The sequence below is a fragment of the Kogia breviceps genome, chromosome 18, assembly GCF_026419965.1.
Source record: "Kogia breviceps isolate mKogBre1 chromosome 18, mKogBre1 haplotype 1, whole genome shotgun sequence".
Classification (NCBI taxonomy): Eukaryota; Metazoa; Chordata; class Mammalia; order Artiodactyla; family Physeteridae; genus Kogia; species Kogia breviceps.
The window spans coordinates 51,319,760-51,335,076 of record NC_081327.1 but is presented as its reverse complement, the minus strand read 5'-3'; the positions used below and the strand labels follow the sequence as shown (position 1 = coordinate 51,335,076).

Sequence of the window (15,317 nt, the reverse complement as noted above, 5' to 3'; positions counted from 1 at the left end):
TGGCCTTCTGTAGGGAGTAGGAGAGATGCTCGTAGGACACACTCCAGTCTGGGCTAACAGGCATGATTTCACAGCCCAGCGTTTCCATAGTTGGGGTGACTTACTGTCACTTAGACTGAAAGGATCACTATTTACACGAAGTGCTTGCCGCTACTTCTTTAAGCAGTAATTTTACAGCAACATGTCTTGTGAGGAAAGTACTATACACTTAACGTCGGTATCAGTAAGAGTTCACGTAGAGGAGGGATGGCACTGACTATATGAAAATTGTCTCAAAAGCTAAAGACAAGTGTAGTTTCCTTTGTGTCTTCAAATCAGGGGAGAGTGAGATGTCAAAGCAGATGAAGCTGTTGGTGTTTAAATCTGATGGTGCAGCGTCAGACTTCTTTAGACATTATTGGGACACAGGAATTTCTAAGAAGCACTGGCAAAAGTATTTTAGATGCAAATTAAGTAAGTCATACTTTGACTAAAATGTTCAGAAGGTTTGAAAAGTTTGTATCCTAGTCCTGCTGAGCTTGGTTTCGGCTAAATGGCTAGATGGGTTTTAAAGGTGTGAAATACATCTTTTTTTTTAAGAAGGGAAGACTACATTGGAAGGGCAAATGTAGGCGACACAAAAACAATCATTGTTAGACCAACATCTTATACTTTATAATACACTCACACATTTTTACACAAATTTCATGTTTACAAGTACAAAAGGCAAAGAACCTCAGATAATCGAAGTAACTGTATCGTCAAGTACATTCAATAGAGTTAACACTGTTGTCCCCGTTCTCCATCTCCTAAATCCAGAAGGGAACCAACTGTAAATGCCATCCCCCATGTGGATTCCACTTTCAGAAGTTGGAGACTGGGTGTAGTTCTGCACATGTCTGGGTTTCAACAGAGCTGAACTGAGATTCCATCGTGTTCCAGGCCAAATCGGCCAAAAGAAAATCATCCATTGCTGTTTGAGTTTCATTGCTGGTGAAGAATAAGCTCCCCAAAGTTTCAAAGCCAGAGTTCATGGTCTGTGTTTCTGCACTGTTCAACTGAACTTTGCTTTCTAGAGCAGGTAGGTTTCTAGCAGTGGAGATTCCTTCAGTTTGGGTCTCTGTGTCAGATGAATCAGTACTCATGGAAAAGCTGGAGTGTTTCAGAATACTTCCCAGAGGCAGATGAGGGCTACTGTCTAAAAAGAAGTTCAAGTCTGTCTGTGTCTGCGTGTCAAACATTTCAAGGCCTAAGAAGTTAGAATTTCCCCTACAACTGTAGGACTGGGCACAGGCATCTGCAAGTAAGAAGTCAGTTTGGGTCTCTATGTCCAGAGATTCCAAGACTGGCTCCGTGGTCATGGTGCTAAGCTCACTCTCTTCAGTTTGAGTCTGGATATTTGAGGCCGAAAAGAACTCTTCAATATCAAAATCAATTGCAGGATTCTGGGTTGGGCCAGATGGGAGCTGGGTGTCAGGTCCAGTATTTGTGTCAGACAAAAGACTACGATTGTCCAGTGTCTGACCAGGCAGATTACTTGACAAGATGTTTTCTAGATCACTTAATAAATCTATGGTTTGGGTCTGATTATCTGTCATATTCTGTGAAGAAAGCATACTATTCTGTGCACTGAAGTTTATAATTGGTTCAGATTTCTCAATATCTTGATTTAAAGTTTTAGGGTGGTTCTGAGGTAACAAACCATGAGTCACAGTCTCTGCTACTAAGCTGCTGCTTATAATATTGTCTGTAGAAACACCATATGACGAATGGACACTCTCAAAAATGTCTCCACACATTACAGCTTGGTCCATCTGTACCCGATCATCAGTTGGACTTTGCATTCCACTGGTCTGAGTTTCTCTGGAGATCCCACCTGACTGGAAACTGGCATCTATAAACACATCAGTCTGAGCCGCTATAGATGAGGTTACCTTAGAAATGGGCAAAAATGTTTGAGTATGAACACTAATGGGAAGGGAAACTTGAGAACCAAATGTCAAATCAGTTTGAGAACAAGATGACACAGAGGAATCAGGGCTAGCCCACTCTGCAGACGGTATAAAGCGCTGTGTGGTGTAAGACAGTTCTGTCTGTACATTGATTGAAGAAATGCTGTTCTTCTGACATGTGTTCCCTAGTTCTTGTAAAGGGTTAGATGGACTTTTACCCAAGTTCACTTGAACAGCTGTGCTAATTGGCTCAACAGCAACAGGATTTACAATTTTTGAAAGAGGGAGGCTCTCCTTGAGAGAGCAAGCCTCCGAATCTAGACCAAGGATCAAGGTTCCGATGGACAAGGGCAGTAAGTGCACAGCACCGGGGGCAGAGCCCTGATGATCGACACCCAACACCACAGGCTGGGCTGAGGAGTCAGCTGTAGGCACAAAGACAGGCACAGGAGAAAGATGCATAATGGGGAGTTTAACCAAAGCCACTTTGGGCTTTGGTAAAAGCAACTTCTGAGGATACCTTGAAGGTGTTGGAAGAGTCTGCTTTCTGGCATTAGAGCTGCAAGAATCTTCAAACGAAGCCACTAGCTTTATTTCTGAAGTTTCTAGTTCTTGAGCATCTGGTCTTGGGGTTGCTTGGTTGCTCAGTGATTCAACAGTTTTACTGGACAACTTCTGGTTGTGCAGGCAGTTTTCCATTTTCCTTTTCTTACTAGGTGGATCCCTGAAAACAATGACAGAGTAAAAAGAGAAAAACAATTTTTTTTTTCTTTTTTTATGGTATGTGGGCCTCTCACTGTTGTGGCTTCTCCTGTTGCGGAGCACAGGCTTCAGACGCGCAGGCTCAGCGGCCATGGTTCACGGGCCCAGCCGCTCCGCGGCACGTGGGATCTTTCCTGACTGGGGCACGAACCCGTGTCCCCTTCATCAGCAGGTGGACTCTCAACCACTGCGCCACCAGGGAAGCCCGAGAAAAACAATTTTAAACTGCAGTTTTCTTCATCAACCCTGGCACTGTATCTTCACTTACAAATTCTATTTCCCACATCTACAGCAGAGGTCAGATTCAACCCAATGAAGAGAAATCCCTTCTTTTGTAACTTGGCCTATTAATATATGGTAGGTAGAAGTTCAGAAACATGCAAACAGGGAAGCACACCGTTTTTTGGGTAAAGTGCTAAGTACCAGAACTCAACTTAGATCAGTAAGCATCAAGAAGCTAACATTATATAATGCATCTATTATCATTTCTAAAGTAGGACGCTCTTAGTCCAAATATAAATATGACCTTTCAAATGAAGCAGTTTCATGATAAAAAACTCTTCAACAATCTAGTATCCCTCTAACAGAAAATGCTGGAAGTTTCTGAAGAATTGAAAACCCAATAGATTTTCAGTTGGGAATAATAAGGGATTCTCAAAAGGCGCTGGTGAAAGAATAAGGAAGAACAGTTGAGTCAAGTAGATGTGGATCATTTGCTAGTACTGCTGCCATTTCCAAAAGTTCCTTTCTTCATGTCACATCTTTTCTCCGCCATTCCTCCTTTCTCCCCACGCTAATGGCTCTACAGGAAGTTTCATTTGAAACTCTTCCCACAGCTATTGGCTTTTGGGTCACCATTTTTTCCCCTTTACCTGTGTTCTGCAGGGATCTCATGGCCAGTTCGGTAGATGTGGGACTGTAATGCAGTCCTGCTGGCATAGGGACAGCCACATGTGCACTGGAAGGTCTTACCACAATCCTCTGCATGTCTTTTCAAGTCCCACTCAGTGCCATATGAATTGCTGCACTTACTACATTTATGCTTCTTTTCAGCATGCATTTTCATAAAGTGCTAGGAAGAACACAAAAGGACTAAAATGAAAAACTGCAACTGCTCAAAACACTTCAAAAACCATCAACATACCCAAATTAACAATAATTTTACATGATACAATATAGCAGTGCAAATCAAAAGAATGTAAAAGCAGGCAACTCTTCCAGTCCAGAATCATCTCTTTCCCCACTGGCTGGGTCCCTCCCTCCTCTTTAAGATAGCTGCTTCTGAAATTATTCTTTTCCCCGCAGTTTCTTAATCCCCTGGGAGAACATTTCCTTTGTGCCTTTGCTCCTCTGACCTTGAAAGCATGCAGATCCACACAAGAGACCTGGAAGTACACAGTTTATCATACTTTGCTGACTTGGTCTTCTTTTCTTTCCAAATCACTTCTGGACAACTTCCTCTCCAGAACAAGCCATGTCTCCTTCACTTACACCCTACTCATTTTTTCCCCAAGTGGGAGACTTGGGTGGCTGTCCTTACAAGCAGCTTTCTGCTCCATTCTCTAGTTATGATTGGTAAGTAATTAGAATACATGAGGTTTATGGCATCTGCATTTCATCCTCAGAGAAGTATACTTAAAGACAAGTAAAATACCTGTTTTACAAGAGAAAATTGAGAAAATGGTCTGTCAGGGCCTCTAGGGCATCCTTCAATTGGACAACAGTAGAATTTTGGTACAGTTTTCAAATCTTTTCTTATTGTTGGATTCACTATGCCATCCTGCAAAAGAAAAATTACTTTAAATAATTATCTTCAAAAAACCAACAGAATGAGCTGGGAGTGATAACAAGGAATGAGTAAAGGTGTGCACAAGGGATCTTTTTAGGGTCATGAAAATGTTCTAAAATTTGGGATTGTGGTGATGGTTGCACAACTGTAAATCTACTAAAAACTAACTGAATTATTAACTTAAAATGGGTAAATTATATCATGTAAACTATAGCTCAATAAATCTGCTAAAATTTTTCAAAACAAAATAAACAAAACCCAACTATATTGTTTAAAAATCTTCTATACATTCCTTTAGCACTCCTTCTAGACTTAAAAATCTCTGCCCTTCAAGCCAGCTTCTCTAATCCTAAGTGGTATATTTATAGTTTCTCAGGCTCAAGACCTGGTATCATCCTTAAGTCTTCCTTTCTTTTTTATCCCACCTCCACTGAATTAGTGTGAGTCTCTGAAAAAAACCTGACTATAATCTAGGTCTTCCTGATAAAGAGAACTGTGACTTTCTCTGACCACCACAATGCCCCCTAAAGTAGCTAAAGCTAGTTAACACCAACTTTTATACAGGAGCGTGAATATAGGCACCATGCTCTGTTTGAGATTCAGTAATCATTATAATGGCCAGTGCTAACATAGCTTTTACTACCGTGGCAGGCACTGTTCTAAGCACTTTATATATATTAACTCATCCTAGTAATCCTTTCTTATTAAGTATGTGATTGACTTTTTGGCTGGGAATTTAAAATAACTGGTGAGTTAATTTAGCTTAAAGTGCTGTCTTGTTGCCCTTGATGAGCCCACATACCTCCGGAGTGAGACCGTGGCCTCTCCCATTGTGGAGCACAGGCTCCGGATGCGCAGGCTCAGCGGCCATGGCTCATGGGCCCAGCCGCTCCGTGGCATGTGGGATCTTCCCGGACTGGGGCACAAACCCGTGTCCCCTGCATCGGCAGGCGGATTCTCAACCACTGCACCACCAGGGAAGCCCCTGCCAGCATAATTCTTATCAGGCAACCCCCAGCTGGCCCCAGAGGAAGGTGTGTGGATGGGGGGTTGGGGTGGGGAAGGACCTCCCTACTACGGGTGGAAACAACTGGACACAAGCTGAGGCCTCAGCTGCCACTGGAGCACCTAGACGTTTTAGTCCTTAGGTGCTGTGATGGGAAAGGATTCACTACTTTTGGAACATACCCACCTCCTCCGCTTCCATCAGTGTGCATCTAGAGAAGAAACGAATAACCGTGCGGCTAGGACTCCCTCTGTTTGCTTTCCTACTGGATCTCAAGAGGAACATGTTGATCTTGCTGAGTCTGTGTCCACTCATGTAGAGGGGAAAAGAAGCTATTCTTGCTTCATTTTTAAACAACATAATTTATCTCTCAATGATATCAAATGTAGTCAGTTATTCCTCCATGTCTTCTACCTTGGTCCATCCTTTTATAATCCTACTGCACTACACTGTCTAGATATTCATATTCATTTAGATTATTTAAATGGTCTCCTAAATAATTTTCCTTCCTCTTCTAATGTCAGAACAAATTTGACATTCCAAAAAAATTATTTGTATATAACATCAAATACTATTTTTTTTAAAAAAGGTACATAAAATAAAATCCCGGGACTTCCCTAGTGGTGCAGTGGTTAGGAGTCCACCTGCCAATGCAGGGGACGCGGGTTCGAGCCCTGGTCCGGGAGGATCCTGCGTGCCGCGGAGCAACTAAGCCCGTGTGCCACAGCTACTGAGTCTGCGCTCTGGAACCCGCGAGCCACAACTACTGAGCCTGCATGCCACATCTACTGAAGCCTGTGTGCCTAAAGCCTGTGCTCCACAACGAGAGAAGCCACCGCAATGAGAAGCCCGCGCACCGCAATGTAGGGTGGCCCCTGCTCGCTGCAGCTAGAGAAAGCCCACACGCAGCCAAGAAAGACCCAACACAGCCAAAAATAAATAAATAAAATTTATAAAAAAAAAAAAAAATAAATAAAACCCCATCTCCTCATTATGCCTCCAATCTACCATTATAACCATATCTTTTTCTGTTCCCTTTTCATACACTCCCCTGATCAGCCTAACACTCTTCCCACTTCCATTTCCACCTTCTACAGCCACTCTCGGATGACTGTCCCTTCAGGCAGAACGCAATGGTGGTTAAGTGGGCAGGGCGTGGAGAGGCCTGTGAGCCATTTTCACCACTGATTAGGCACATGACTTTGGACAGGTTATTCAATCTCTGAGCCAGTTTACTCATTTCAAAACCAGAGAGAATAGTTAACTTTCAGGATTATCTAGTACTGGATTAGCATGAATCCTGCTTACATTCTCAATAAATAGCACTCCCTTGCTCTGCTCACCACCCAGATCTATTCCTTGCCTGAATTCCAAGGTAGCAGCTAACTAAACTTGCAAACTATCGTTTTCTTCTAGAATTCCTGTCTCCTCTACTAAATTTCTTAAGGGCAGAAACTAATTTGTACACCTCTTGGTACTGTTTGCATGCTTTAGACTGCACACTAAAGGCAGAGTACTTTTAGAAAGGCAGTCCAGTGTAGGGCAGCAGCTCTCAAACCTAGCGGCCTGTGAAAAATCACTTGAGGCGTTAAAAAAACATACCTGTGCCTGGTCCCAGTCCCAGGCAATGATATAATTAGTTTTGGGTGGGTTTAGTATTTGGTTTAAAAATCTCCCCTGAAGATCCCAGTGTGCAGCCTAGCTTAAGAACCATGGTGCAGTGGTTAAACCCATGGGTTCTGGAATATGTAATTCTCTACGTTGCTCCTTTCCTGTGACCTTGAAAAAATTAACTGTCTTGGTTTCCTTATTTGTAAAGTAGGCATAACAGTACGATCTACCTCAGGGTTGTTGTGAGGATTTAGTGAATAATTTAAGAGACTTAGAACAGTGCTTATCATATAATCACTCAATTAATTATTCTAGCTATTAGTTATCCGCTGTGGAGATTTTTGTTGCTTCTTTTGTTTTCTGCCAACCAACTTAAGGCCAATAAGCTAACCTAAACTAGTACTTTACATTAAATACTGTCCTTGTGGCAACAGAAATAAAAGCAAAAATAAACAAATGGGACCTAATCAACCTTACAAGCTTTTGCACAGCAAAGGAAACCATAAACAAAACAAAAAGACAACTTATGGAATGGGAGAAAATATTTGCAAATAATGCGGACCAGACCGACAAGGGCTTAATCTCCAAAACATACAAACAGCTCATTCAACTCAACAACAACAAAACAACCCAATCGAAAAATGGGCAGAAGAACTAAACAGACATTTCTCCAAAGAAGATAGATGGCCAACAGGCACATGAAAATATGCTCAACATCACTAATTATTAGAGAAATACCAATCAAAACTACAATGAGGTACCACCTCACACCGGTCAGAATGGCCATCAGCAAAAAGTCTACAAATAACAAATGCTGGAGAGGGTGTGGAGAAAAGGGAACCCTCCTACACTGTTGGTGGGAATGTAAGTTGGTGCAGCCACAGTGGAAAACAGTATGGAGGTTCCTCAAAAAGCTAAAAATAGAGTTGCCATATGATCCAGCAATCCCACTCATGGGCATATAGCCAGACAAAACTATAATTCCCAAAGATACATACACCCCTTTGGTCACAGCAGCACTATTCATAGTAGCCAAGACATGGAAACAATCTAAATGTTCATCGACAGATGAATGGATAAAGATGTGGGGTGTGTGTGTGTGTTGTGTGTGTGTGTGTATATACACACACAGTGGAATACTACTCATCCATAGAAAAGAACAAAATAAGGCCATTTGCAGCAACATGGATGGAACTACAGATTATCATACTAAGTGAAGTGAAAAAGAGAAAGACAAATACCATATGATATCACTTATATGTAGAATCTAAAATATGACACAAATGAACTTATCTATGAAATAGAAATGGACTCACAGACATACTGAACAGACTTGTGGTTGCGAAGGGGGAGGGATGGATTAGGAGTTTGGGGTTAGCAGATGCAAACTATTATATAGAGAATGGAGAGACCACAAGGTCCTACTGTATAGCACAGGGAACTATATTTAATATCCTGTGATAAACCATAATGGAAAAGAATATATAGATAAAAAGTATATATAACTGAATCACTCTGCTGTACAGCAGAAATTAACACAACATTGTAAATCTACTATACTTCAATTTAAAAAAGAAAGAAAGAAAAATCCAAGGATTCATCTCAAAAAAACAAAAAAATACTGTCCTTGTGAAAGTCTGATTGAAATGCTGCTTTGATTGAAACACTGGCCTCTGCTAGCTTTAATGACAACCACCACTGTCTCTCAATCGCCAAACTCATCCCACTCACCAGTTTATCTTTTTTTAAATGAAATACTTTTAAACTTATTTTCCTTCTAGTGTTATCTGCAAGAAAAAATCAAATATGGAGAGAATATTAAGAAAGCTCTAAAATTCTCTTTTTTTTTTCTTTTAAGGCTAGGACAATTTAAAACAATATATTTATTTTGGCTGCACCGGGTCGCAGTTGCAGCATGCATGTGGGATCGAACCCCGGGCCCCCTGCATTGGGAGCATGGAGTCTTACCCACTGGACCACCAGGGAAATCCCCATGCTTACTTCTAATACATCTTAAATTTGCTTAGCAATACTTTTATTAACCCTTTTCAAACTCCCTATCATGTCCTCATATACCTGTTCACTTTTTAAAAAATAAACTATTTTTTAAGAGAAATTTTATTAGATTCACAGCAAAATTGAGCACAAAGTACAGAGTTCCCATACACTGTAGTGCCCCCCGCACCCCCCACCCCCCAATACAGCCTGTTCCACTATTAACATTCCTCACCAAAGGGGTACACTTGTTACAACTGATGAAACTACACTGACACGTCATTATCACCCAAAGTCCATAGATTTTATTAGAGTTCACTATTTGTGCCGCACATTCTATGGGTTTTGCCAAATGTATAAGGACAGCTATCCATCGTTATAATATCATACAGAGTCTATTCACTTTCCTAAAAATCCTCTGTGCTCCACCTATTCATGACACCTTTCCCCTTAAGCCCTGGTAATCACTCATCTTTTTACAGTCTCTGTAGTTTTGCTTTTTCCAGAATATCATTTAGTTGGAATCATACAGTATGTAGCCTTTTCAGATTGGCTTCTTTCACTTGGTAATATGCATGTAAGGGTCCTCCATGTCTTTTCATGGCTTGATAGCTTATTTCTTTTTAGTGCTGACTAATTATTCCCCGTCTGGATGTGCCATCATTCATTTATCCATTCACCTGCTGAAGGACATCTTGGGTGCTTCCAAGTTTTGGCAAGTTATGCTTTAAAAATGTCTCCTACCACCTCCTCTCGTTTCCTTTCTCACTGCTACCATCGTTAGTTCAAGTATTCCTGACTCTCTGTTTGGACTTTGTCACTAACCTCTTAACTAATTTCTAGACCTTCAATCGCTTTTTCATTCACACTTTGCCACATTCACCTTTCTAAAATATACCTCTCATCATGACATTACCTCACTCAAACATTTTCAATGGCACCCCAATACTCCCCAAGTCCAAATTCCTCTAGCCATTGGGACGTCCAAAGTCCTGTACTATATAGCTTCAAACTATGCTTCTTTTCCGTCATTTCTCTGTTATATCTAATGGAATTACTTAAAATTCCCCAAACCTTTTCAAAAGGAGGAACATATTTATAACTTTGTTGAACTTGGGAATGTTTTAAAAAGAGTAAATGTTCAGTAAAAACTTGGGGCATTATACTGAATATGGTTAAGTGGCCATCTAAGTCAAAACTGTATCACACACCAGGATGAGACACTAAAGGCAGTCATATTGGACATGAACAACATCTCCTTGTTGCTGTCATTACAGGTGTGGAAAAAACCCGACGCTGTTCGCTTTCCTGCTTTCTGAGGGCCAGCTCCTCAGTTCTCCCCATCACCACCTCTCTTCCCCAGTTCCTGAACTTCTTCCCATTCTTGTTCTGAGAAAATAAGCTCTGAGACGAGAATGGGGTGATAAGAAATGGCAATGGCACGATAAGACATGAACTGCAGTAAGAAAGTGATGTTTTTGTTCTGAAGTGCTATATACATTCTAGAATAAAACTTAGCAGACTTTTTTTTAACTGTACCTTTTGTGTGCATAACTGAAAAAAATGACAAAAAATACTTCATGCTTTTTGTACCTTTTGGGTACCTGTTTACAAAACACTTTAAGTAAAAGAATTTGAAAAAGAACCTATGAAAGGAAATAACTGAAAAACAAGATGGATAAAAGTAAACAAAGCAAAGCAAAGCAAGAGGAAGGACCCGATGAAGGAGAGAGGATAAAAGGAAAGGATTGCAAGAACTGTGGCACAAATTGGGGGGGGGGGGAAGAAAAGGCATTATAGCTACTCTAGCATCTCTCTGCCTTCGCAGAAAAACATCCAAGAAGAAAAGGAGTTTGCTTTGTTGTTGTCTTATTGTAAATTTAAAATTAGAAGTCTTTGTACACTATGATCTATAGAACAACTTGGAACATTTTCTTTCCTTAAAAAAAAAAATTCCTGGCAAATCATTAAAAGCAAACCCCTGGACTGAACATAACACAAAATCCACTAAGCCATGTTTTAAAAATATGTGTTGCTGGATAAGAGGTTCTTTAAGGGGGCCCCTGTCCCTGTCACTATTTTCAAATGTGAGGGATAAAAGAATCAAGAAATGCCCATTTACTCCTACTCTTCTTTTCCCTGAATCACCAGCTTTCATTTCTCCATGGATCCTCTTGTAGGCAAGGCTGGACTAGGATATTTCCAGATTTACTTACAGGATATGGAATATAGACATATATCTTAAGAACCCACATAAAACCAAAAGGTATCATGTATCTTACACCTTACAACTCTCTATCTCCACTTTTATTCATCATCGTTCAGAAGGATTTGTTAATCATTAAGAAGGGAGTATTTGATTGAGGGCAGGGTATCTTCTGAAGACTAGAAATAAATAAGAACCTTACAACAAATAATGGGGAAGGGAATAAAATATTATCATAGGGGCTTCCCTGGTGGTGCAGTGGTTAAGAATCTGCCTGCCAAACGCAGGGGACACGGGTTTGAGCCCTGGTCCAGGAAGATCCCACGTGCCGTGGAGCAACTAAGCCGTGCACCACAACTACTGAGCCTACACTCTAGAGCTCGTGAGCCACAACTACTGAAGCCCATAGGCCTAGAGCCCATGCTCCGCAACAAGAGAAGCCACTGCAATGAGAAGCCCACGCACTGCAATGAAGAGTAGCCCCCGCTCACTGCAACTAGAGAAAGCCCGCGCGCAGCAACGAAGACCCAAAGCAGCCAAAAATGAAATAAATTAAAAAAATATATATATATTATCATAATCTAGGAGAAAAAAACCCACAACAACTAGGACAGAAACTAGAATTATGTAAGTAGCCATAACCAAGAGAACAAAGGGAAAAATCGCCATTGAATACGATGCAGATCTGCCAAGCAGATACTCTTATGCTTCAGGGCCCGTAGGAGCACACTGGACTGCTAGTGGAGCCTCTGGTCCAAACGAAGACCACCTTCAAAGCCACAGGGAGCTCCCAGTCAGCTCTTGTCCTTACTAGGCCTCCTTCTTCCCCCTCCGTCCTCCCAATACTTTGAGAACATCAAGGGCCAAGTTTGAACTCAAGAGCCTGCTACTTGGCTCCCAATTGTGTGGACAGATTCACCACACTGGGACAACACTATACAAATATGACTGTTTTGTCACATAGGCTACCTTCATTAAAAAAAAAGAACCCCCTTTCCACCAAGACAGCAGATGTTCAGGGGCTGCATGTTTAGAAAGACGGAACAAGGCAAGAAACTGAGCCTGTTTGACATGGAAGAAACAACGATGGTTCAGGGTGAGGTTTCTTTAATTCCTGCTGAAACAGGTCTCTCTAGTGACCTAGGAAGGAAACTCAGGAGAGTCCATTTTTCGGTTGTTCAAGATTCGCTGTTCAGAAAGCAATCTTGAGTGCACTGTGCTGTCTGCAGACAAGAGAAACCTGAAAAAATGACTAAAACTGGAAGAATGGCTTCACATAGGTTCTAAGCAAGGGGGGATGCTGATACTCTGCCATGCTAAGGTCCAAGTAAAGGTCTGACTGTTAAAATTTACAGTTGCCTCAAACATATTCCTCCTTCTTAGGCCTATTATATGCTTAGGATTGGTAGCTTCAGAATTCCTGAACTTTACATATTTTAAAAACATAATTAGAAATAAACTTACTGCATACTACCAAACCCATTGTATACTAGTCCTGACAAGTAAATGGCATCTTTGCTCTTAACAGATGCTTCACAAAGTCTGGAGAGATACACAGCCCCTGACAGCAATTCCGCAGAAAAGAACAATGAAAACTGTTAAAAAGTGCTTGCGAGAGTGATGTTCAGGCCAACACAAAGAGAGTCGTGGTCAGACTGGCAGCTTCCTCTGTGCTCAGAGATGTAACGTCTGCCTTAGTTGTCTACCAGTGAGGGGAGGATACTGAAGGGGGGTGATGGCTGTTATACATGAACTGAAGAGAACCCAGGGATTAGGCTGAAGAATTCCTGCAAATATACAGTTCATCCACTCAAGATAAAATATGGTTAAGAAAAGAAGTGTTTAATTAAAATTCGGGATGGAGGAGAAAACAGGAGAACGAAGACCATTCCCAGAGTTACGTCACTTGTGTTGTGGAAGAAACGCAGAACTTGCAGGCAAACTGCAGCCCCACCTGCAAGGTCTTCCTCAGCGTACGTCCACGTACCTCTCCTGATCGGGCCTCCCTAATCGTCACTTCGGGACGTTGTTGCCAGCTGGTGCTAGAAGGGGGCTGCCCTTCGCGGGCATCACATCTGCCCTACTAGAGGCCATCATCACCTCAAACTTTCTGCTGCTAAATTCCGATCAGAAGCCTGATTCTAAACACGTTTCTGAGGAAGATTTACCTGAAGGGTAGACGGAACATGCAAGAGGCGAGGTAATTTAAACTTCCTCCTGAATCAATTCAGACCACCGAAAGCTACATACCCACAAAACTCCTTTCAGAAACGTGCTTTGGAATTATGCCCCCGTTGGCCTCGAAAGACTTGAAGAAGTGGTGCAAGTAAACTTCCTATTGTAATGACTGAGAAATCACGATTTAATAGGTCTGGGATGGGGCTGGACATCTGGATTTTTAAGAAGCTTTCCACAGATGTGCACCGAAGGCTGAAAGTCGCCTCATTTTATGTTAAGTGGAAGGGACGTTCAGATTATTGTCCTGTTATTATATACCGTGTCCCCTCTTAAACAAGATCCACGGGAGAAATTTCGCTTAGGTCTCATCCCTGAGCAAAGGTGATGTTTACCAACACTGTGGAACATGTTGCCAAAGCCGCAGCTCCCTGCTAACAACTGGCCCCGGAGGAGGCAGTGTGGGTGCGGTGCAAACGGCACCGGCTTCGACCCGAGCCCGGGCTTAAAAGCCCAGCACTACGCAGGTGCGTCATCGGTTTCTCTGCAGTAGAACGAAGGTGCCGTGAGAGCTCACGAGAGAAACGTGAAAAATGCCCGCGACGCCAAGCGCGAGGCCGGTAGTCCGGCCGGTCCGAGCCCGACAGCGCAGTGGCATGACACAGGGCTTTCCTACCGCTGCGCCTTCCTGCCTCCTAGCTCCCACTCTCCCCGCCGGGACCCACTCCCCGGTCTGGCCCTTTAGGGCCTCGGAAGCCCCCGCCGACGCCGGCCGGACCTCGGCGCCTTCCCGTCCGCGCCTCTGGCCGCCCTCGGCCCCGAGCGCCCGCTTCAGGCGGTCGGTCGCGCCAGGCCCCGGGAGGCGCCGTCCGCGGCGGGCTCACCTGCAGGCGGTGGCTCTTGACCAGGTGCATGTTGAGCGCGGGACTGTTGGGCAGGATCTTGCCGCAGCCGCGCACCGTGCACAGGATGTTGGTCCGCACGGCCCGGGACAGCTCGCTCACCGACGGCTGGATGAGCTCCCGGGCCGGCGGCGCCGCACCCGCAGGCTGCTGCCTCGCCGCCGTGGGTCGCGGCCGGCTGCCCCTCAGCCGCCCGGGGGGATCCCACGGGCCGGAGGCGGCAGCGGCTCCCCTCGCGGCCGCCGCGCCCAAGGCCAGAGCCGCGGGCCCCGCCGCCGCCGCCGCCGCCGCCGCCCCCGTCGCCTCAGAGGCCGCCATGGCTCCCGCACCTCAGCCCGGACAGCTAGGACGCCCCGCCTCCCGCCGCAGCAACTTCCGGAAGGGGGCGGGGCCTATCGGCTCATTAGCATCCGGCGGGGTCCGGGAGGCTGCGGCGTCGCGTGAGGGGGGCGGAGGGTGCGCCTGCCAGGAGCCACCACCAGATGAGGCGGGCGGGTTACAAAACTTCACAGGGTTTCCTGGGGACAGGTAGGACGTATTGGTCCCGCCGATCCATTGTTCGCCTTCCTAGAAATCTGACCTCGGGCCACAATTGGATAGAAGAAAAAGCAATGCGTTCAGGAACTTTACTTCCCAAAGATTGCAAATAACCCAAGTGTTCAGCAGGAGGAGAGGCGAGAGTATGTGAATTACAACTATCTCTGTTTACCAGACACTGGGAATGCACTTTTCATTCAGTATCTCATTTTGTCCTCGAAACAGACCTAGCAGGTACGTAACTATAAGTTTTCCCACATTTGCAGAGAAGTAAGTAACTAGCGCGAGGTCACATTATACAAACAAAAGGACTGTTATAATTGACAGAGTTAATCATTTTAGGGAGGGTAGATTTACTTGCCTGTATTTTAACTGCTGAAATTTGATTACTGTTTGGGAGACA

The 15,317-nt window shown here is 43.6% G+C and overlaps 1 protein-coding gene across 1 annotated transcript; it reads right to left on the bottom strand.

Annotated features, from left to right (window-relative positions):
• Positions 1-629: 629 nt before the first annotated feature.
• On the bottom strand, positions 630-14,695 carry ATMIN (ATM interactor). The gene is made up of 4 exons (XM_059046045.2): positions 14,360-14,695; positions 4,348-4,473; positions 3,566-3,765; positions 630-2,655 (listed from the first exon to the last, which is right to left on the bottom strand). The coding sequence occupies exons 1-4, from the start codon at positions 14,693-14,695 to the stop codon at positions 843-845; spliced, it is 2,475 nt and encodes an 824-aa protein (XP_058902028.1). The 3' UTR covers positions 630-842.
• Between the last annotated feature and the right edge of the window lie 622 nt (positions 14,696-15,317).